The sequence below is a fragment of the Amphiura filiformis genome, chromosome 9, assembly GCF_039555335.1.
Source record: "Amphiura filiformis chromosome 9, Afil_fr2py, whole genome shotgun sequence".
In the NCBI taxonomy this organism is placed as follows: Eukaryota; Metazoa; Echinodermata; class Ophiuroidea; order Amphilepidida; family Amphiuridae; genus Amphiura; species Amphiura filiformis.
The window spans coordinates 40167887-40193478 of record NC_092636.1 but is presented as its reverse complement, the minus strand read 5'-3'; the positions used below and the strand labels follow the sequence as shown (position 1 = coordinate 40193478).

At 37.5% G+C, this 25592-nt stretch overlaps 1 protein-coding gene across 1 annotated transcript; it reads right to left on the bottom strand.

The window, feature by feature from the left end:
- Positions 1-619: 619 nt before the first annotated feature.
- On the bottom strand, positions 620-24810 carry LOC140160992 (uncharacterized). Its single transcript, XM_072184353.1, has 9 exons — positions 24696-24810; positions 21734-21855; positions 20991-21056; positions 20137-20267; positions 18990-19152; positions 18419-18535; positions 6302-6406; positions 2610-2696; positions 620-1975 (listed from the first exon to the last, which is right to left on the bottom strand). Exons 1-9 carry the CDS (start codon positions 24781-24783, stop codon positions 1796-1798), a joined length of 1059 nt encoding a protein of 352 aa, XP_072040454.1. The 5' UTR covers positions 24784-24810; the 3' UTR covers positions 620-1795.
- Positions 24811-25592: the final 782 nt, after the last annotated feature.

Below are 25592 nucleotides of genomic sequence, written 5' to 3'. Positions count from 1 at the left end.
TTATTATGTAATTTTAAAGACAATCCATATCCAAAACCAATAGGGTTACCCCCCTTTAAGGTGGCAAAAACAACCAATCCTAAAAATTGGGTGTTGTTTGGCAATGAAATTTAGTGGGATCCATATTTTACAGATACCACCATGAAATGTGTATCTTTACCTCATATTAAGGGGTACTACACCCCTGTGGTAAATTTGTGACTATTTTTGCATTTTTCTCAAAAAGTAATAACACACTGGTAACAAAAGTTATGTAAATTATTGGGGCAAGGAATCCAATTACTACACTGAAATTTCAGTGACTCAAGACAAGCGGAAATGAGGTACATCCTATGCGGTACCTTATTTCTTATCATAAATAATGAACCGCTTGTCTTGGGTCACTGAAATTCCAGTGTAGTAATTGGATTCCTTGCCCCCATAATATACATAACTTTTGTTACCACTGTGTTATTAGTTTTTGAGAAAAATGCAAAAATAGACACAAATTTATCGAGGGGTGTAGTACCCCCTTAAGAGGAAGCATTTGTATAATTTTAGTGTAAAGCAAAACTGACCCTGGTAAAGTTACACTTAACACTCAACTAGAACTTAATAATTCAGACAATACCAGGTGGCATAAAAAGGTTATTTTTCTTTAAAACAATATGAATCCTAAACTATGCACAATATTCCAATCATTTGGCATGTTCTCTTACATACCCACCCATTCATGCCCTGCATATTGTCACTGAATTGAATTGCCAATCAAAACCACACTTCCATGTTTATGATTTCAAATGGTAAACAAGTGCCATTCTTCTCAGCAAGCAAGTGTAAACTTCACTCTTCCTGGTTCATGTGATGGGTTTTGATCACATCTTTAAATCTCTTACTCAGAAAACTTGGTGGGATTTCTATAAAAAAAACCATAATCAAACAGCACCTGTACATGCATGTATACACTATCAGCCTTTTGGAAATATGGCAGAGACAATAGAACGGTGCAACATAAAGTGGGGTTTGTACCCCGTTTAAACTCCGCCCCTATTCAAGTTTTCGGTAAATCCCACAAATCTTTGTGTTTGGACCTCTGCTGTCATCATGCCGATGCGCATAACATTACTGCACACCTCAAGGCTTTGGAAATGTGCAGTAACAATGTGCACATTGGCGTCAAATGATGGCATCAGGGGTATACACGCAATGCCTTACAGGATTTACAGAAAGGTTGAATTGTGTACACCATGCATCAAATACACTGATTGGACATCCTATCACTACTTTGCAAATTACAAGGCCCATATCATTCAAACAATTGCGATACACTACTTTTTTTATCATGGCAATAATTTTCAATAAATCATTGAAAAAAAACCACTTGCATTTACTTGCATGAAGCAAATCTTATCGGCAATAATAAACACACTGCTTTATTTTGGCAACACAATAAACAGTGCAGACTCAATACACCCTCAATTGATACTACAGCCTGCATTAAAATGACTAGTATCCATTTTGACATTATGTTATGTTATACCGATATTCACCGCAATATGGCCTTAGATCCTCTTCAAAGGACCAGGATTTGATAGTTTTATGGCCTTTTTAGAGACTTCAATATAATATACAAAGAAGGTGGATCTTAATGTTGTGTTTTGATGTGCCAGTCTAATCCATAATCACTGGAAATTGATGGGTATGAATCATTTTGATACAGCCTGTAGCACCTCTAAAACAGGTAACTTCAAATTAAAATGTATATGTGCAAAAAGTAGCATCCCAATTCTGTATAATATGGAGTTAGGCCATCTTGCTAAACCTGCTGGCAGTATGTAGCATCTATTTGCATGACCTTTGGTAATGCCATCTTCACTTTACTCCGATATCGAGGATCTTTGGCGATGGGATTCCTTTCAAAATACACTGTAGCTAGACTTGTTGCTTTGTTTAACTGGTCCAGGTCCCGCCAGTTCTCCAAGTTATTATCATTGAACTGGTGAGAGAGAAAAGTAGAGAAAACAACAGAATTTTTGTGAATTATAATGTACTATATGCCAAACACAGATGGCTCTGCAGACATTAGTAATTGTCACTGATGTTGGTTGCCCCAAGATATTACATAAATCATTTAACAAAGTGGCGTGCGTGAAGGGGGGGTAGGGGCACAGCCCCCCACTTTTGTTGGTCATTCGGGGATTCGGGGAAAATGTCAAAAACATCAAAATTTGCCCCCTCAAAATAGGATTCCTTGGCCTTTTAAAACGCTAAAACCCCAAACCCGGGAACCCCCACCAGGGGCCCTAAGGCGGGCCCCTGGACCCCACCTGTGAGGGGCTTCGTGGCAAGCCGCTCGCAATGCGGGCTACGCACGCACCTTACACTCCTAATCAGACTCCATTCGGGGGAACTGAACAACCTGCACCCCCCACACTGCGCACGCCACTGATTTAACATCAGACAGAATCTTGCTGGTAAGAAGCCTATTCCCTAAACATCATATACATGTAACATAACTGTTGATTAGCTCTCTGAGTTTCTTACGGGTTACACTAATAAAGTAAAATAAAGAGATCATGGACTGCAAATTAAAATACAATTTACAATGTAGTCTGTTGATGTCTACTTACCCAGAACTCCTCTAGTTTGATCAGGTGTACTATATGCTGCAATCTTGATATTCTGTTACCAGCCAGATCAAGAGTTGTCAATTCTAACTGAAATAGGAAAAGTATGAATTGTATGTAATATGATTAACTGACCTATTCATGCTTGTTGATTAGTTGGAGCAATTAAGCAAAATTGACTATTCCAGCTGAAATCCACACACCCCCTATAGAAGATGATAACATCTAGCCCTAAACCACCAAATACTAGAGCTAAAAAAGATCAAGGTACAAACACAAAACCAAAATCTATCAAAGTAATGTTGGTGAATTGCAGAAGTCTTAAAAGCGAAAGAAAGCAACATGATTTCTTAGATCTTGTTGAAACCCACAGGCCTGATGTAATATGTGGGCAGGAGTCTCACATTGATGCTTCGTTTTCCTCTTCTGAAGTATTTCCATCGGGTTACACTATCTCGCGTAAAGATCGAGATGTGCATGGTGGGGGTGTTTTTGTAGCAATTACAGATCAGCTCAGTATCAACAACCGAATATACCCTTGATTCCAAAAGTGAAATCATTTGGTGTAAAATCAGTGTAGTTGGAAGTAAACCATTGTATATAGGGTCTTTTTATAGGCCAACTAATGACAGACTTGAGCCCTTAAATGAGCTTAATGAATCTCTTAGCAAGTTATCGCAAAATGGTGGTCTTCCAAATGTAATTCTTATGGTGATTTTAATTGTCCCAGCATAGACTGGGATGATCATATTGTATTACCTAATCCTCAATATGGCTATGCTGTCAATAGGTTGTTGCTAGATACAGTGAACGAGCATGGATTACATCAACATGTTCATGAACCGACTCGCTTAGATAATATATTGGATCTTCTATTTACCACTAACCCTGATCTTGTGGAAAAAGTAACCGTCTCTCCTGGTATGAGTGATCACTCTGTTGTAACAGCCACAGTTAATATCAAGGCTAAGTTAAGCGGGAAACCTCCTCGTAAAATTTTCATTTTAGGAAAATGAACGTCGAAGGTATCAAGAACGATGCAAAGGTTTTTCAGGATAGTTTTTTACAATCTGCGTCTGAAAATACACGTCCTGCCAGTGACAATTGGGTGCTGTTCAAATCACATATCAATGAGTTGCTAACTACTCATGTGCCTCAGAAAGTAGTTAAGCAGAGATGGGACGCCCTGGATGGCCTTAACCAATTCAGTGAGACTCATCCGTAAAAAGAAAAGGGTATACAATGCTTATAAGAGTCATAAAACAGCCAAACTTGGGAGAAGTTCACAAAGCTTAGAAAGACCGTGCAGACAGAATTAAAGCATTCCAAAATGATTATTTAATGGGTCTTCTTGAAGACAACAATCAAGAAAACTCAAAACCATCTGTCAACAAAAAATTCTGGGGACATGTAAAAACCTTAAACGTGATTGATGGCACAGGCGTTGCTACACTTCAGGTTGATGGCAAAGAAATGGTGAGTGGGAAAGATAAGGCAAATGCTCTTAGTAATCAGTACTGTAGTGTATTTACCACAGAAAATCTGTCTTTTATACCAACTGTAGCAGGTGACCCTATACCTACCATAGATGATCTCAGAGTAGATACCGAGGGAGTTGAAAAATTGCTTCATAATATAAATCCAAAGAAAGCAAGTGGCCCTGATGGTGTTCCGTCTGCGATCTTGAAAGAGTTAAGCAAAGAACTCGCACCAATCATGAGTCACATTTTTCAACAATCCCTTGATACGGGTGATGTTCCTGCCGATTGGCTCATAGCAAATATAACAGCTATTTTTAAGAAAGGTGACAAGAGTATCCCTGCCAACTATAGACCTGTGTCGTTGACATCAGTATCTTGTAAATTATTCGAGCACATTCTATTTTCTCATATTATGTCACACCTGGAGAAATTCCAAATATTATCCACCTTCCAACACGGATTCAGAGCACAGCACTCTTGTGAGTCACAACTTGTCATCACTGTGGAAGACTTGGCTAAAAATCTTGACAGCAAACTCCAAACTGACATGTTAATATTAGACTTCCAAAAAGCTTTTGACACCGTTCCCCACCAGCGATTGATCCAGAAACTTGATTTTTATGGTATACGTGGCACCATCTTGGATTGGGTTAAAAAATGGCTAACGACCCGAACCCAACGGGTCGTTGTGGATGGAGAATGTTCAATATCAACTTCCGTCAAGTCTGGTGTACCTCAGGAGCGGTGTTGGGACCTTTGATGTTTTTAATTTACATTAATGATATAGCAAACAACCTTGATAGTTCCATAAATACGCCTCTTTGCAGACGACTGCTTGTTGTATAGGTCAATAACATCTGAGCATGACTCACTGGCCCTGCAGAAAGATCTCAATTCACTTGTTGAATGGTCTGACAAGTGGCAAATGTCATTTAATACACGTAAATGTAAGACATTGCGAGTAACTACAAAGAAAAATCCTATCATTTATACATATAGCATGGGCACTGATAACCTGGAAACCGTATCTCATCACCCATATCTGGGGGTTGAAATCAGTAGTAATCTAAAGTGGTCAAATCATATCAACAATATTACTGTTAAAGCCAACAATGCTCTATGGTTTATTCAAGAGAAATCTCTGGAGATGCCCAAAGCACGTAAAACAGCAAATGTACTTCGCATTGGTAAGACCGCACCTTGAGTTTGCTTGCGCTGTATGGGACCCCCACAATGTGTCCGACATCCAACGAATTGAGGCAATACAGCGCAGGGCAGCTCGGTTTGTATCCAACAATTACAGGAGAACCGAGGGTACGGTCACTGGTATCCTTCAAAATCTAGAGTGGCCTTCCCTTGAGCAGCGAAGAAGACAACATAGATTAACAACAATGTATAAAATTCAAAATGGTGAAATTGCAATACCTATTCCTGAATATGTTCAAGCACAGACAGTTAAAACTCGTCAATACCATCCCCAAAGGTTTAGAGTTATGACACCTCACATAAACACCTACAAATATAGTTTCTTCCCCGGACAATCATAGAATGGAACGCCCTACCTCCTTCCGCGTATATTGCCAAATCAGTTGACTGCTTCAAGAGTTGTATTAATAATATGTAATTTAATGTATTTTTCTTCAGTTTTGTATATAGCCATGTTGTATTCAACTGGCGCCTTTGATCACCTCAACTAGATATTGCTTTCATGCAACTTTGTTGAGTATTTATGTAGATGTAGAAGACATGACCTTAATCTTCCACACAGGGAATGTGAATTTCAAACTAGAAAGGTAGAGGATTATCATTCTTAGTCAGTTAAATATTATTTTAATAACTATAAACCATTTTATTGAGCAAAAAAATTAAGTTACTGTCTTGTTGCGCTTACTACACGCACATGCAACTATTACACATTAGTTCTATGCAATATACACATTATCAATACTTATGACGTATGGCCATCTACAGCCTGATAGATGACACACAAAATCATGTGATTGTCCAATCAGATTCTGTGTTTACGATCTAGACCACTCCCACTGAATAATAGTTTGTGGGTAAAATTAGGTTTGCTTGTAAAAAGTTTGGGAACCGCTGTCTGTTGTAGAGTCAGAGTTGTTTCCTAAATGAATCATTGATTAATTGATTGATTGGCACTGATTTAATTGATTGATTGATATTGATTTAATTACTAAATGTCAGCATACTTACATTGTTGTCTAGGTTTTCAATTGTTTGTATGCCATTATGACTGATGTATAACTCCTCTAAGTTCTTCAAGGCATCCAGGCCTTCTAGTTTTGTGATGCGATTACTCTGAAAAAGAGAAATGGATGAGTCTTATTTTTGCTGATTATAGTTTGTAGTTTTCTTACACTGACAAACCCATGATAATGATCAATCATCCCTTTAATTACACCAACTGTAGAGGTCAATGTCTGCAGTGCAAATCCATTTTTTGGTTGGTGTGCCATGTAAGACCGACCTAAATCAATTAGTAAACATCATTTCAAGTCCATTAACCAATATGTGACATGATCAAGGGGAATGAGTCGCATGTCGGCCCTGGTCGAAAATGAGTTTTACATTTGTTTCTAAAGAGGACATCTTGAGCTTTCAGAAACTGAAAACCCATGTTGAAATGGCTTTTCATTACATCAATTTATCAATCGCTGAAAGCAATATAAAACAAAAGAATTTTAACAATTTCTCAAAATCAATATTAGCGACATCCGACTCATTTCCCTTAATTGTGTCACGTATGTCAGCAGAACTTTTCCTACTTTAATTTAAAAATGAATACCGTATTGTTTGTATTAAATGCCTCCTCCAATTTTTCAAAGAAAAATGTTAAAAATGCAAAAATTTCCATGCCATATCATGTGAGAAGTTTAAAACTTGCATCAGTCTAGTAGGGTCATTTTTGGACCTCCAGTGACCATCATTTCTAAACAGCAATTTTTTGATGGATTCTTGTACTTTGGGGTATTTTAAACAAAATAAGCTCCTATGTCCCTCACCAAAGTGTGGGCATTAGCTGGGAGAGGCCAAAATCCAAAATGGCAGCCTTGCCATTTTGAAAAAAGTGAATTTTCGGTATCTTCTGAACGCTTGGTCGTTTGAAGTCATTAAGGTGTCATTTTCAACTAATTTTGTGGTGAGAAATCCATTAAAGGCATTATTTTACCCATTTTTGGCCATCTTCGTCATCAAATCCAAGATGGCCGCCTTTGGCGGTACTAAAAATACATTAAATTATACAGTACATTAAGAAACAACTCATAAAATGTATTACAAGTGCACTTAATTCATCGTTTGCATTATAAATTGAACACGGATTCAATGTTTGTAACATTTATTTACAAATGAGATCGTCTGCTACTGAAAACAATCCAAAATGGCCGCCCATAGCAACCAAAATCATCATAGCAACGCATTAAAATAACAAAAAATCAATGTTTTTTGACATATATGTGCATTTATTATACCTATTCTTAGTATATCAAGGTTGACTGATTGTAAGAAAGTGAAAGAATGGTCATAGGGGTTGAGCTAAACAAAAGTTCAAAATGGCTGCCCTTAGCAACCAAAAACATCACAGTAATGCAGTAAAACTACTATAAAATAAGTGATTTTTGACCTTAATGTGTATGTAATTAGTCTTATCCTTGCAAATCGAGGCCTATTAATTAAATGAAGATACCACTTTGATCAAAAGAGGTCAAACAAGTCCAAAATGTTCAAAATGGCCGACCAAAGGAGACCATAGCAACCACATTTTACCTAGCAACGCAATAAAATGTCTATAAATCATGCACTTTTTGACCTAGTTGAGTATTCAATGTGTCTTTTTCTAAGTAAATCATATCCTATTGATGGAATGAAGATAACAATTTGGTCAAAGGTGGTCAAACTACTGAAAAAATATCCAAAATGGCTGACTAAAGACGGCCATAGCAACCAAATTCCACATAGCAACGCAGTAAAATTACTTTAAATCATGTACTTTTTGACCTGGTTGAGTATCAAATGTGTCTTTCCTAATACATGAAAGCACATTGATGGAATGAAGATAGCAATTTGATCAAAGAAGGCCAAACATATCCAAAATATTCAAAATGGTCGAATAAAGGTGACCATAGCAACCAAAATTCAAATAGCAACGCTGTAAAATTACTACAAATCCAGTACTTTTTTACCTTAAATAAATATTTATGTGCCATCTAGTGAATCAAGGCATATTGATATGAAACCATCAAAGTATCTGATATTTATACTGAAGGGGTGATTTCATGATATTTTATAGCTTCATGGTGCATGTGGTATAATTTTAAACTTGGACTCCATGTAGTGAAAGTAAATTAAAAGATGTATACATACATTATATAATTTTAACAGAATTTACAACTTTAACCTTTTTTGGTTGTTCTTAACATTACAGGTCTGCATTTAAGAAGTGCTCAAAACTCATATAAATATACTCTCTATAACTCAGTTTGCAATGTTATTATATTATTATAAATTATATTTGTAATATAATAATAAATATTAACATTCATATAATCTTAAATACTGTTAATATGATAATAAATATATTTCATTAAATACACTCTTTCCAGCTGAGTTTATACACACAGATCTGTATTCACAAAAAAATTATTACCTGGCATAAACCAATATTCAATCAGTTTATTATATTAATATAAATCATATTTGTAATATAATAATAAATATCAACATTCATATAATTTCAAATAATGTTAATATGATAGAGAAGGGAAAATCAAGTATCTGTAGTTATACTTATACCTATTCCAGTACTAAATTTGGCAATCTTCTGTGAAAAAATATAATACCATACCCTGTTCTATACCATATTTCTTCCATAATAATATATGAACCGGGTGCACAAATTAATGGTTAGGGGGAGGACAGGGTCATGAAAAACAAAATGGGGAAAATGTTCACCATACCTGAGAACACACAGGAAATGCACTGTTTTTATATATATTCTGATGGCATTTTAGGAAGCTTTAAAAAGTTTAAGGTGTTCTGGGGTATTTATTAGATTTTTGGTGCATGAAGCCAATTATGTTGGCCGAGGCCGGTTTCTATAAATTATAGAAAATACGGCACGATTTTACCAGAGTATGGATTAAAGAAGATTTACCAGGGCCTTAATCGGAATCAGATTCATTCGAGTCTGAATCTGAATCCAATTCAGATTCGCTATCTTCATCAGAACTACTGGATGGTTGTGAGTCGTTGAGGTCAATGGTCAAATCTAATGCCATAGGAAGAGATGGTTTCAAATATCTGACAGGGCGACACTTCCCATCAACAATATGCCAACCATGGTTCAAAGGTGAAGGATGCTCACGTAGGTCATAGTGACATTGAATGAATGCCAAGTAGTTGGCTCTCGTGATATGGAACTTAATGGAATCCTCATCAGGAGGCAAACGAACGGTGCACTTCTTTTTCAGCGACGCCCATTTATGAGCACGAGCATCACTGGTACACTTGCTTGTCTTGTCCCCATAAATGAAATTGATCACAAAGGTTTTGAGGTCTTGAAATACTTGGGCTTGAAGTGGGATTTCTTTTCCACACTTCTGGAGCAGTCGTCTGGCCTCAGGATCTGATATTGCCTCGAAAATGGACTTCTTCCCATGCCCGTAGAAACCTGAGTTGCTATCACAACCACTGATGACATGCATAGATATTATGACATCTGACAATTCCTCACTACAGAATGCCCGGCAGAACAGGTTTACAGTTTTTCTTCTGATGCAAAGCAGGCCTGGCAGTCTGTGGGAAATATATGCAGCTTGTACATATACGTCAGTGTCCTGGCAATCGATGACGACAGCCTCCATGCCACCATTTGCACGTAGTTGAGCATACGTCGCCATGATAATCGTGTCAGCTTCTGCATGGTTGAACTGAAAGGAATCCATAATATCCCCAGAAAGAAGGTTGTTGCAGCTTGCTCCAATGGAATAGATGATCTCTTTGTCATAATCTATGGCTGCTTTATAAAGGGCCGCTTCAATAAATTTCTGAAGTCTCATCTTGTTGCCAGAGTTACTAAGCTGCGATTTGAAGCTGCTGGCTGAAGGGAATGGGTCATTAGTCTTCATGAAAACGTTCGGTGCTGATCCATCTTTTCTACTGTCTCTTTCGTTCTCTTTAATGGAGTTATTCACATTGTATGGATCATTGATGCAGAAGATTTTTGCAGCATATTTGTGTCTTGTTATGATCAGCTCTACAACTTTAGAAGCATAATCACCCCATGTGTAATGTGATCCATCTGCTTTCTCTCTATCCTCTGCACTGGGTGTGGCCATCCACCATATCATACCCATATCTATCAGAGCAGTGTGATGAGCTGGTATATCGATCGATTCTAGTTTGAATTTCTCGATAAGCTTGCTTTTCTGTACTTTGCGGAAAGTCCCATTTACATTGAATATCGGAAGACATTCTTCAGTAACACGGTGCTGCAGAATCGTAGGAAGGTCTACAGCATGACTGATGACCGCAGCCAGAGCCCTTGCTTCCATTTCTCCAACACGTATCTTAAGATTCTCTCCAGAAGGCTTAGGGACAGTCATGTCAGAAAAATTGAGGCGAGAGCTATTCTTGATGGTGTCATGGATTGATGAGTTCTTGGAGTACACTCTGCTGTCAAGAAACTCTTTCACCTTGGCTTCTCCGTCCTGGCGAGCAGTTGTGAAGTCAGAACACAGTTCCTTAGATGCGTGAAGGCCAGACTGGAGAGTACGGAGATTAGGAAGGGAGGTATCAAAGGGGTGGCTTTCAAACTCATCAAAGCACGTAATAAGATCTTGAACTGCCTCCTCGTCATTACGAATGCGGGCTGGTGTGCACTCTGTGTGTTTGGATTTACACTTTATGGAGTGGGCATGTCGCTGGGCAGCGTTTCTGATTCTCCCAACGTTGTTGGCATTTCTGGTGTTTACTAACAACTGTTTCTCATTCTTCAAAATCGAATGCCAGCCAGCTTTCATCTTAGAACCCTTATTCATAGTACATTCTATCCAGAGGTCAAGAGGTAGATTTGAGAATGGTTTGCCAGTCATTGTCTGAGCAAAGCTTTTCTTCATGAAATCTACTTGATTTTCAGGAAGCGTGCTCAGCATAGCCCAGAAATCGGGCAACCATCTGCCATACTTATTGTTGTCATATACCATTAGCCATGGAAGCATTTGACGCATAGATGCTAGGAACTCTTCCCAGTTACAACTGTGTATGGCATGGACATTCATTACTAGTATGTCAACCATGTCCAAGAAACTTAGCCAAAAACCTGCCATGTCACTTCCAGCTGATTTGATGTTCTCAAACATTTCATCAACAAACTTTGCCAAACTATCATCTTCTTCCAGGGAATTGTGTGCAGCTGACATCATTTCTTGAGAGTTGTTGTTAGGATTCCGTAAGATTGCGAGATTCTTCTGCGTATCCTGGTTCATCTCCTTACCATTAAGGTGACTTGTAAGTGTTTTGTTGAGCAGTGCTTCATACATAAGACGTAGACATCGTAGTGCACGCTTGTAATGTTTGCCACGTAGTGCCTGATCAACAGAGCCCTCAACAATAACACCTGCAGCAACCAGAATATCTGATATCCCTGAGCCTTTGAAGCGCTTGTATATTGAAGAGATGAAGGACATGTGCATATGAAATGGACCGAGGAATGGAATGATATTCTCAAATTGGGAGGCGTTCTCACTTTTCAATTCAACTATGAGCGTATATACTGGAAGATCGCCAACCAAAATGGCAAATGGTAGCTGCTTCTCTGCCATTGCTTTTACCATGCTTTTCATGATGTCATAGACAATGGTCTTCTTTGGTGGCACTGGATAGGTGACATGGTAATAGGCTCTGCTTTTTTCCAGCTGTGGTGATATAGAAGCATGAAAGCCTAGATAAGATGGCACCTTCTGACTTGCAGCATTTGCTCGTGATCCATCTTCACTTATACTGGCTTAATGTGTGAATGATACCTCGTTGTCTTTGAACCCGCATGTCAACATGTTGCGTGCTGGTTGCTCTTTGGGGTGGCTCTCCTCTTTTGATGGTTTTGTATGGATTGGCACTGGTCATCTGCTTTGCACATTCTTTCACAGCTGCTGCAACTTCTTTTGGATTTGTTGTCCTTTCAGTTGTCACATCCTGTTTCTTTTCAAGCGAAGCTGGCTGAACGTACATCATGTTTGTTCGATGTGCGGTACCACCTCCTGTGAGAGTATCGTTTTTGAAATCATCATTGTCAATGATGGCAATTGCTGGTTTTCCATCTGCTATCTCATAGGGACATGATGTGGAGAGCTGTAGATCATGTATTGCCCATACATCATGAAGAAGAAGGACATCTGCATAGCTGATACATATGCCATCTTTATGAAACATGTCTACCAGCTCCTTGTTTTTTGTGAGGCCATGTAATGTCATGCTGAGATTTATGCTGCAAGTTGTTCTGCGTCCTGTTACATATTGTGTCAGGAGAGAAGCCAATGAAAGTGTCTTGGGACTTAAATCTGCATTCGTCTTTCCAGGCTTTTTCATCCAAGTAAGCAACCATACTAGAAGCTCAGGGACATCCTCCTCTCTCTCTAGTTCTGTTACATCACGGAGGCCATGGAACTGTATTGGTTGAACAAATGTGCTTTCTCATTCGACTAGCTACATTCTTCACCAACTGCGTGTCACTTACACCTATTGAAGATAAAGCTGCCTCTACATATGTACCGCCAGCTGAAGTGTCAAAAACAAGCTCACTTGTATTACGTTGTGAACGAGGGTGAAATCCGATTCTATCTCCAAACTCTTGTATCAATATTGTCTTGATGTATGATGATTTTGTTCCAGATGTAGTATAGCCGAAATTACCAACAATGGACTTATAGTCGTACAGCAGACCTTGAAGGGTTCTGATCTCATGTTCCTCAAATATAACCTCTTGGACATGGTTGAGGAACATGTACTGTGCTTCTTTCAGCTGCACATTTTGTAAGTGAAGATGTTTTTCATCATCAGCACGGTTATAGCGAACATATTTGCACCAGCACTGACGGTGGTAACATATTTTAGCTGCAAATGGGTCCAGCGTTGCATCTATTAGCTTTAGAATCCGATTTCTCATATCCACATCATCCAGAAATGCTGTATTTGCTTTAAATCTCTTCCAAGCACTTTCCGTGCTGAGTACAGACAATGACCCATGCCGATCACGGTGTTTTTTGTCTCCTGGGCGCATACAAAAGACACACAAGTTTTTGTCATGTAAAACTCCTAATTTTGAGCGCAGACGCTTGGGGAGAGGAGGACGACCAGAGGGTGATGGAATATCAGTATGATTTGAATCAGGTACACATGTACTGCTACAGCTGCTGGATTTTCGTTTTTCAGCTTGGCCAAGCTTTACATTGCTTGTTATTGTAATATAGCAATCATCGTGCATGTATAGGTCACCTGGACCCTGATCCCAATTAACAGTTTCATGAACTGCTCCAAACTTGTCTAACCCACTCCATTTGGTTGCCTTTTCTTTCAAATTTCGCCATTTATCAGGAGAAATTTTACTGATTGAGTCATTTTGTTGTATTGGTTTACCACACTGTAACAAACAATTTGACTCTTCGGCCATTTGGATGTGGATGAAAACAAGAACTATTAGACTAATCAAAATAAATGTACAGTTCATAGTATGCCTTGGGTTTGCTAATGTTTCTAGTACCAGCAGCAGAATTGGTCGGTGTACAGCAGCTATCTGCAAAACCTGTAATAAAACAAAACATTCCTATGAGCTGACATTACAATAATCAAAACGGACTAGAAACTGTAATTACTAACATTTAGATAAACTTTTATCCATTTGTGATATTATTAATATCCTTTCTTATGTTGCCATGCTACATTGGCATTTCAAAAACCATAAAATGATATCCTCATTAGACTTTTATATAATTCTATTTCAGATGGCAAACCCAGAGCAGAAGTAAAATAAAAATAATCAAATGGTTTTTCTTTTTACGAGATTTGAAGCTAGTTTTCTCCCCAATCTGGTTTGTCCTTACCTAAAAATATAAAGTTGCTGACTGGTAATGAGCGGTGCTGTTTGGGCAAGGCTTCCTTTAACATTTATCTGAAAATGAAAAAATAAATTTTAAGCAAAGCACACTTATTTCGAAAATATGATTTTAAATTCTTTTTTATTGATTTCATGACGTATTTTACATGCTTCCCATCTGGCTTAAACACATAAGTTACATAAAAAGATTGTGAAAAAAATCTGAGGCCTACCTGTTGTTTAAATGCTCCTATCAAATCTATGTAGGTATAGACGGCAGCCCTTACAGTGTTGATTAGAATATAATAGCAAAACTTCCCTTGCAAAAACCTGAAAATGAAAAACAATTGAATTATTAAAGTCATTTTAAAATTATGTGGGTTTTATATACCATTACTTGACACATATTGCTTTCAATAGATTTTACTTGCAGCACAAACCATAATACATCATGTGGTAGGATTTAATTACAAATTCTTCTTAGGTTTCAACATTACACAAAATAGGTCTATGATCACCCATATTATCCTGTTCTAGACCTAGAACCCTTTAAAAATATATGCCTACTAACCTGACTTCAGCCTTGGCCTTGCAAGACCTAGGCGTAGGCTATGGATTAAACATCATAGCCTGACCTAGGCCCCGGTACAAACATATCGCAAACATAATGCCTAGTCCTCATTATCAGCATGCTAGCTTGACCTAGGGCTAGGCCCAGTACATACTATACATATTAACGAAAATTGTTAAATTTATTGCTTAGCCGAGCAATATATGCTAGCTTGGTTTAGAGCTAGGCCGAGTATACCGACGTCGACAGTGTGTCGACATAAAAAAAAATTCTAAAAAAAAAAAAAAAAAAAAAAAAAAAAAAAATTATTTTCAAAAAAATATTTTTGGCCAGAAAATCAAGTTATAGGCCCAAAAACTGACTTGTTATTCAAGGTTGTAAACCAGAGAAATACTGCTACAAAAAAAAAAAAAAAAAAAAAAATGCCAATTTTTTTTTACAAAGTTGGAAAAAGTTGTACATTATAATTACTTTTGTTTCTATTGAACAGCTAGCAATGCATACTAATTCAATGTGTCCCTGACTGTTCAATAGAAGCAAAGGTAATCAAAATGTACAAGTTCATCCAACTTTGTAAAAAAAATTGGCATTTTTTTTTTAGTAGCAGTATTTCTCCAACCTTGAATAACAAGTCAGTTTGGGCCTATAACTTGCTTTTCTGGCCAAAAATATTTTTTGAAAACTCAAAAAAAAAAAAAAAAAAAAATTTTTTTTTTTATAGAATTTTTTTCGACGTCGACATTTATGTCGACATAAGGCATGTCGACCACAGCCCTAGTACATACATATTAACGTGACCTAGGCCAAGGGCAGGCCTAGGCCATGGATTAAACATAGTAGTCTGACCTGCATAAACATATTGGCCACAATTGTCTATGGATCCAGCATAAACATACTTGGGCCTATTTCCGGTACAAACATGGTCTAGGCCTATAAATACCTTGATATGAACAACTAATACTAGCCTAGTCTTGCCTAGGCCTATAAAGGCCTTGGTATGTACATACTAAACTAGTCCACACCTTAGCGTGGGTTTGTTCCACAAATATACCTTTTTCTATGTGTGTATGTAACTTTCAACATCAAGAAATTCTTGTCCTTGCATTGATTTTTTTCGTTGTAATAACACAGCAGGCAACTGATTGAAGCTTAGACCACACAGAGTAAGCTTATAATGTATTAAGCTTAATAAGCTTATTGTCTAATAACAAACATTTTTGCATTTTCACGCTTTAAAATAGTTGTTATTTTAGTATTATAAACCTAGGTTTACATGTTTATATGGAGAAATTTTCAAGGCAGAAATATTTACTTACCTGATATGTTTAGGCGGTACAAATCTCATCAAACTTTTGACTTCCAAAAAGCCGATTTGCAGACGATTTTGTAGCTACAGACAGCTTGCATTCCAGGTTTTACAAAGCTCGTATTCCATATTTCAACTAAGGAAACCAATCAGTGCCAGAAGTTTTGATTTATATTTTATCCACTAGGTTTGACTTAACCCACTTAAAGGTAAAACTTTAAGGCTGATCATTTTAATTATAAATGTAGTGTGTGTGTGTAAAAGTATATTTCTCAAAAGGGAGGAGAATAAAATTATCTATTTTTTGTATCAAAATTTACTGAAAACGTTAAATTACATTAAAAAAGTGTAAAAAAACACACTTTTTGGCTCAGAATCTTCATAATGGACTACAAGATTTACTTCTTAATTAGAAATTCTAAAATTTGGTAAAGCTAATTTTGGGACAATTGTCTGGGCGTTCAAAAGATACAAAATTGTTTACAAATTTCAAAATTGCCGCCGGCAGCCATTTTGGATGAGGTAGCAGACGATCTTATTTGTGGATAAATATTGCAAGAATTGAATAGCTTTTGAATTAATAGTGAAAACAGTGAATAAGATGCACTCAAAACATGGTTTAAATAAAACATGGTTCATTTAAATAAATGCATAGGGCCTACTGCAAAATTCAGTGGATTTCTAGTACTGCAGCCGATGGCGGCCATCTTGGATATAATGATGAAGATGGCCAGAAAACCTAACAATAGTACCTAGAATGGATTTTTTATCACTAAATTAGTCAGAAACAACCCCTTATGGCCTTCTTTGATCAAATTGCTATCTTCATTCCATCATGTGCTTTCATGTATTAGGAAAGACCCATTTGATACTCAACCAGGTCAAAAAGTAGATGATTTATAGTAATTTTACTGCGTTGCTATGTGGAATTTGGTTGCTATGGCCGTCTTTAGTCAGCCATTTTGGATATTTTTTCAGTAGTTTGACCACCTTTGACCAAATTGTTATCTTCATTCCATCAATAGGATATGATTTACTTAAAAAAAGACACATTGAATACTCAACCAGGTCAAAAAGTGCATGATTTATAGACATTTTATTGCGTTGCTAGGTAAAATGTGGTTGCTATGGTCTCCTTTGGTCGGCCATTTTGAACATTTTGGACTTGTTTGACCTCTTTTGATCAAAGTGGTATCTTCATTTAATTAATAGGCCTCGATTTGCAAGGATAAGACTAATTACATACACATTAAGGTCAAAAATCACTTATTTTATAGTAGTTTTACTGCATTACTGTGATGTTTTTGGTTGCTAAGGGCAGCCATTTTGAACTTTTTGTTTAGCTCAACCCCCTATGACCATTCTTTCACTTTCTTACAATCAGTCAACCTTGATATACTAAGAATAGGTATAATAAATGCACATATATGTCAAAAAACATTGATTTTTTGTTATTTTAATGCGTTGCTATGATGATTTTGGCTGCTATGGGCGGCCATTTTGGATTGTTTTCAGTAGCAGACGATCTCATTTGTAAATAAATGTTACAAACATTGAATCCGTGTTCAATTTATAATGCAAACGATGAATTAAGTGCACTTGTAATACATTTTATGAGTTGTTTCTTAATGTACTGTATAATTTAATGTATTTTTAGTACCGCCAAAGGCGGCCATCTTGGATTTGATGACGAAGATGGCCAAAAATGGGTAAAATAATGCCTTTAATGGATTTCTCACCACAAAATTAGTTGAAAATGACACCTTAATGACTTCAAACGACCAAAGCGTTCAGAAGATACCGAAAATTCACTTTTTTCAAAATGGCGCTTGGTGCCATTTTGGATTTTGGCCTCTCCCAGCTAATGCCCACACTTTGGTGAGGGACATAGGAGCTTATTTTGTTTAAAATACCCCAAAGTACAAGAATCCATCAAAAAATTGCTGTTTAGAAATGATGGTCACTGGAGGTCCAAAAATGACCCTACTAGTCATGTCAGTGGCAATCACTAAATTGCATAGACAAAACCTATGACTCAAACTTCCATCTACATGTAGTTCATTCATTGCCTACTTATGTAATAATTTCACTAATTTCATAAGATTGTTTGATGATACTTATTACATTGTAACTTGAAAGTAAATTCATGTCACCCCATGTTTTTGCCCTGTAAGTAACTTTGCTTAAATTGCAACTGAAACACAAAAACATAAAAAGTTTCCAAGTTTCTGTCATTAGCTCTTCACTTCTGAAAATGAACATTGAGTGGATCTGACTTTTCAAAAGTAAAGGGAAGCTCCCTCAACTAAGTTTAACACTAAAATAGTTACTGTCTAATAAACTCACCTGTATACTTAGCACCCTTAGCTTAGTTAACTTATCCAGATTTTCTATCTTGCTGATTTTGTTCTTACCAACAAATAAGCTGTCTAAATTGCACAACGCATCAAGATTTTGTAATTTCTGAAAATGAAACGCATACACAAGATGAAAGTATTTGTTAAACAAACTGATAACAAGCAATGTCATATCAAAACTTGTGTAACTATAGTTGTGCACAACACAACATACACAGCTGAAACATAACTCACATAAACATAAATACCCATTCGTACATAAACACCCCCACCTACACATATAAAATACCAACCCATGTGCACCACACCCACCCACACATATAATAAAAGGCTTTGTTGGGACTTAAAATGATTCACAAATCTCAAACTACAAATATTGTAAGTCTGGTACAATATTTGTCTTACTCATCTGTGTTCAATTTGGTCCATTCTACGGTGACATCCATGAGGTTAAAAACTGAGCTTTTTTAACTAAATAGCATAATTTAGCTTACATAGCTCTCCCCCATACCCTCACTCACAAACTAACAACCCCCACATACAAAACAAAACATACTTACCCTGATTCTATTGCTCCCTAATTCCAGCATTGTCATCTGTTGGAAGTGTGTTACTTTTTCTATATGTGGAATCTTGTTTTGAACGAGGAACAGTTTCTTGACGTTGGTGAGTGTTTCCATGTTCTCGATCTTGCGAATTTTGTTGTAGGAAAGATCTAAAATCCTGAAGTATAAAATAAAAATATGTTTAATGTACAATGACTAATTGTGTGAAATTTTGTAGGTATATAAATCACAACAGAAAGGTTGATGATAGTGGCTGCATCGTCACAGAACACACATGTCCATGTACGCACTTAATTCAAATTGTGTGATGACAGCGTGAACTGTTAGCTGTAGGGTTATATAATTCATGAAGACTTTTATCATTGTGGATACAGGTTGCATCATCAGTCGGCTGAGGAGCAGGCGACTACAAGCTTTCTCCAACTATTGCCATCTTGGGCAAGCAAAACAATTTTGTTTGGCTGTAACATCCCTTCAGTATCTCCCAGGAGGTGCTGGACATACTGTAAGTACAGTGTGCGCAGCCGTCCCGGTTTCCTCTTCCCATGTGGTGGAATATAAAGGGCATATTCTTTCACAGGCTCGTTGTCTTCAAGACGCAGTATATGGCCGAGAAATTTAAGTTGATGAATCTTGACTCTGGCAACCAGTGGAGTGGTGTTGGTCAGATTGTAGATGGTTTCATTTGGAATCCGATCCACACGCTTGATGTTTAACATGACTCTGTAGCAAGATGTTGCAAAGGCATTGATTTTGTTTTCCATGTCCTTGGTGATTACCCATGACTCACACCCATACAGAAAGACAGTAATACAAGTTGTCTCAAACAGCTTGATTTTTGTTTCGATTGGCAGGGATGGGCTTGTCCAAAGGCGTTCCAGTTTCCAGAAAGCTGCCCAGGCTAGTGCTTTTCTTCTTTTTAGGTCTCCAGCACTAGAGCCCATCTTGGAACCCAAGTACTTAAAGTCTGTGACATGGTTGACATGGTCTGTGACATGGTTGACAGGTTGCATCAGCATCCACTACTCAAAATATTGGTCTTGCCTATCCTCTATTACATGATTGACAGAGGATAGTAAAACAAAAATTTCTATTGTTTATTCTATAATTATTCTACTTCAAGTGGTAAACACAAACTCACTCTAAATTGACCAGATTTTCTAGGTTCTCTATCTTGGTGATATCATTATCATACACATCCACTTCTGTCAGTGTTGTCAGTGTGCCAATATTTTCCAGTTTCTTGATCTGATTCTGTCGTAAACACAGCGCCTGTAAAATCATACAAAATATCATTGTCAAATTAAATTCATGTAAAGTGTATAGCAAGTTTTTCCATCAATCATTTTTCAATGTTGCAACAAATTCAAGTGTTTGATCCAAGTCGTAAGCCCATGTCATACTAGCAATAGCAGCGTGCAAATAAAAAATGGCTAGTGTTTAAACACTGCATATAATTGCTACCAGTTGTGACTAGCTATGTAGCGACAAAGTTGCCTTCAAGTTAACTGGTTGCAATTTGACGCTAGGGCATGCTAGCTACTTATATTGCAACATGTGAGGAAAATTTTTCAAGAACTCTCCAGGAATACTCTTTTTGTTCCCGTTCGAGCACCAAGACTAAATCGTGATCCAGGACTTGAAATAGATCCTATTTGGGTGGGATAACCTGCTGATGCCGGGGAGGGGAGGGCTACATCAGTAACATCCTATGACGTCATTCTGTCAATCACATGACGTAATTAGTGAGGAATATCCCGATTGTAGACAGGATATCCTCACAGCATCACCATCTGCTGAAGATGCTAGTTGGACTAGTGAAAACGTTCGTGAGTGAAAAATAGTGTAGTGTTGAAGTTAAAACTTTAATTCATTTTATCTACCACTACATATGAATATTCACTCGCATATTTGATAGCCTGTTTAGTGATAACATCAATGTGTGATTTGACCAGAACAAGTTGTGAGTAAGCGTGCCACCCAGCTACTACTTACCTCTACACAGCGAAGACTCTCTAGGCCTTCTATCTTCTCAACCCTCCGATGAGTCAAATCTATCTCCTGAAATGAAAACCATGCAATCTTTTAATGAAGTCTACTGACTTGTTTTAGGCGACGAAAAAAAAGACCCTGTGCTGTGGGACCGACCAACCCAGATTTTAAGAAATTGGGGAAAAGGGTTTTTCTGTATGAATGAATCCTGATCCAAATTTTGAAAATTTCAGGAAACTTTTATTTTTTTGTATTTCAAAATATTTACAGGTTTTGGTGATTTTAAGGTCATTTGAAAGAAAAAATTAACTTTATCAATTTTACATTTTGGCATGCTGGTATTATTTCACATGTGGCATGACATGGATGTCCTTGAAAATATATACGACATGTAAATACAGTAATCCTTACCTTACAAGTTACACAAAAATTACTGTACTTTTTTGATAATGGATAGGCTATATGATCAAATTCAATCTTGCATACACGTATGAGGACAAAGTAGCTTGAGGTTGTGGGTTCCAACCCTTTTAGTGCTAAAGTGTTGTACACTTGTCTTGACCAAACCTCACCCCACCCAAGTGTAATAATGGGGAGTTGTTATCAGATAATAATAATGGCTTGTACAGAGATGAGAGCGCCACGGTTGTGCTACTGTTAAAGCTAAATTATTCCAATATATTGTTGTAAATGTGCTAAATTTTATTTATTTTCATTTCATAATGGAATTTGCCACATTTACTTACAATAGCTTCAGGATCCAGACTCATCTCCGGGATTTCTAAGGGTGGAATCTGCTCTACTCCCACACCAATAGAAGGTTCTCCAAGCATCATCTGTTGTTCTTCCTCCGCCGAGTCATCAGACCCTACATGTACATATGATTGACACAGATAAAATCAATTAAAGAAAAAAAACAGGTTTTCTACCTATGGCGCTCTAGCTGAAATACAGCAAGATAATGTAAGATAGTAAATTAAAACGTAAACCTGTACAATGTGTATCAGAGGGTTGACAGTAAATTTTGCTGATCCCACCTGTTCTTTTCCTATGACGATTTAACACACAATTCCTGCTGTTGTTTTGGTTCCAGTTAGCACCCCCCGGTACACGCATGGAGCCGCCATTTGGGCTTTTAGCACCCACTTTAGCACCCGGCTACCATGGCCACGCATTCAGCATCACATACAGTACGCGTTTCCAACTGTCAATCATCGGGGATCAATCACTTCGAGCTTGATAACGATATCTGAATAGGCTGTTCAATATAAAAAATGCACTGTAGCAGGCTTGAAAAAGTCTAACCGTTGATGCAGCAAGCAGCGATTTTACGGGTAATTTTCATGACTTGAACGCGAAGCATGGACTACATGGATCGAATCCATGGGTTCCTACAGTCACCCATGGAAAACAGGGTACTGAAAAACACTACACAATGTCCACATCAGCCATGGTTGGTTTTGTTTACATTGCATTAATTAATTCCCTCAGAACAGGCAATACAGATTCCAGACAGATAAAACTTACCTAATATCAGTTTTAGTTGCCCTTAATAACTCCAAATTGACAAGACATTAAATTCTATTTGCTCATTTTCATACCAAAATCAAGGAAAACATGGTTTTGTTAAATTACAAAATAACAGGAAAATCATAGGCCTACAGTTCATTTCTGGTCAAAGTTGCAGCAGGCCACTTGAGATAATCAATATTGGTACTTGAATGGCATGGTTGGTTGGTTGGTCAGTGACTTCTGCTCATTGTAAGACTGACAGTAGCTGACAGTGTTGTAAACTTGATTGCATAACAGGCCGTGTGTCCTGAACTCGCCACCCTTAGCATTACATGACAAATATTATGAATTTTTACACCAACGGGTTTCTAATTAGATTATCTCGACAATCATCAACCCTAAACTAGCTAAAGTATACATTTTTGAAAAGCTGAAGGCATCAGCAATTCCAATATATACATTTCAACTCATTATACAGGGTGACCTGCAAGTTATACAGGGTGGAATAAAAAAGATTTTGATAAAAAATGGGTCACTCAATGCATTGCTTATTACCAACTTACAGTAATAAACTGGAAGTAAACAACATTCATTTGGTTAGAGGAAATGGAGAGCCAACTGACTTCGGAAGAAACCAAAATCACAGCTGTTTGGTAATCTCGGAATATAGGGTGTCCCAAAGTATGTTAGATTTTTTTTACAATTCAACATATTTTGAACCTAAACATTTTCCCCTAAAAAAAACAAAAAAAATATGTCCATATTTAGATTCCTCGTCAAATTTCCTTCAGAAAATCTATACTTTGACTATGATAGGATAAGTAATTAAAATTTTACAGTAACTTTCAGATTTTGAAGACATCTGCATTACTTACTACAGTGTTTAATATGACAACGGGTAGTTTTGTATGGAAAAATTTGTATTTTCTACACTAAACCAATCATAAATGATTAAAAACAATTAGTAGAATTGTTTAGCTGTAAGGCCGTGAGTCGTTTAGATGCTAAATAGAGTCCAAATCCAATTTACAGCCTTTACAGAAGCAGATTACGCACTAAAAATACCAATCCCATAGAGTTTGTGTGTACCACATCCCCCACCACCGCCACCCTGCACTGCCCATTCTGAATTCTATGAAGCACAGTGTCAGTACGGTAATAAAAAAGTTCAAGTATTTCTTTTTACAGGTTTGAAAGTGCATTTTATTTAGCAATAAAATGAGACCACACGCATTACAATAACTTCTTGCTTGACAGAGATATCATCATTTGTTTTGAGTCGACTTTGGCAAAATGTAACGTCGCCACCTTTTTTTGGTGGCAAGCTCAAGACACACGACCAACATTAAGATTGCCAACTTATATCCTTTGTATTTGAGTTGTCAAATTTATGGATTGGTTACTGTAAAATGAAGTAAACAGTATTTAATGTCAACAAAACATGCTGCTGCAGAACTCTATGCCATGGCTATGCGTGTGTGTGTGTCTGAGCATGAGGGCCGATGATGACCGGGCCGATGACACACATTCGATGGGTGTTCTAAAGCATGGACGCGATATAGCCAGTAGAAATCGCGGTAGTATTCCAGGTCTACGCGATGGCAGGGTAATGGTGACTTCCATACTACTATAACTTTTATAATGAACTGTCAGTCAGGGCTGTCAACTTTTTGGAATTGCTTGGCGTGAGACAGAGGCGTACCGGGATTTGCCGACTCCAATGTTCAATTTTGTACCATGATTACTTGAGCCACGGCGCTCGACAATGTGAAAAGCGGGGGGGGTAAGAGCAACAAATTATTCATGACGATGCGTGAGATTTTACTCATTTTCAAGCTTTTTGCGTGAGATTTACTACCTAGGCGTGAGATTATACTACCTTGGCGTGAGACCGTGAGAAAGTGACCCAATGCGTGAGACTCACGGCCAATGCGTGAGAGTTGACAGCCCTGCTGTCAGTGTCATTTGTTTTATCTCTGTGTGTATTCAATATTTCAATCATGAATCCAAATGTTCAGTAAGCTTACAATTAATTCATGTAATTAGGCTTGTGTTCTCATTTAAGAGTTGATTCAACGTTCCTTTGCTGCTTCTCCACCACAATGAACATTAATAGTTTGCAAAATAACAAAAAGTCCACAATTATTCGACACGCAACTACAAAAAGAAACATAAACTCTAACCGACGTTTCTTACCTTCCAAATTTGGATCCTCCGAATTTCCTGCCATTTTTTTCTTCTTTGAAAATTCCTTCTTTTTACGTGGGAGCACCTTCGTATTCATTTCACGGAGTTATAAATTCACAGGAATTCACTGAAACTCTCCGAACAAAATAAAGACTCGCCTCGAGTCTAGTCCAAGAACTTAATTTTTTTATTTGGGTGTAGGCCTATCAGGATAAAAGTCAAATTGACCCGGTCAAATTCCCGGGGGGGGTTCTTCAAAAACAAATTTACGGGGATGTGCCACGCAGACTTTCGGATGCTGACATTCTCTGTCTCTATACCTACTTTTTGCTGTTTTTGCCACCCATCAGTATACCAATTTTCCACAAAATACACCCAAAAAGCACCCAAATTTTCCCAAATTGGGCGCTTTTAGGGGCATTTTTGCCCAAATGCACCCAATTGGGCGCATTGGTCTCCACTGAAAACCCACCCATTGATATACCAAAATTGCTGAAAAGGTACCCCAAAACCGTGGCACATCCCCGTACACCTTCAACCAGGGAGAACCCCCTCCGGGGTCAAATTGAGAAAAAAAAATCAAAAAAAAAGTTTTAAAACTGGTATTATTGTGTTCTTATCCTTACAATTAGCCTATTACAAATATTATTATTATTTCCATTATTATGTATATTTGTATGTTTGATACAGAACCAAATATTATGAATCTGAATCCAGGGGCGTGCCCAGACACCGGGACCCCCGGGAGCTGAAGTCTGAACACAAAATGTTGAAAGGTTTAACATCGGCGCGTCAGCGCCACAGTCGTGGGGATGTCTGAGGGGAGATGTGCCACCCTCAGAATTAGAAAATTTTTGAAAGTGAAAGCCACAATGGTGCCATTTGGTGCAAACTTTTTACACATTT

Excerpts from the sequence above, each read along its gene's own strand:
- LOC140160992 (XM_072184353.1), bottom strand. The coding sequence starts at position 24,783 with ATGAATACGAAGGTGCTCCCACGTAAAAAGAAGGAATTTTCAAAGAAG. Across the intron at positions 20,268-20,990 it reads AGAGTCTTCGCTGTGTAGAG|GCGCTGTGTTTACGACAGAA; the intron begins GTAAGTAGTAGC and ends ATGATTTTACAG. Across the intron at positions 19,153-20,136 it reads GAAAATCTGGTCAATTTAGA|GATTTTAGATCTTTCCTACA; the intron begins GTGAGTTTGTGT and ends TTTATACTTCAG.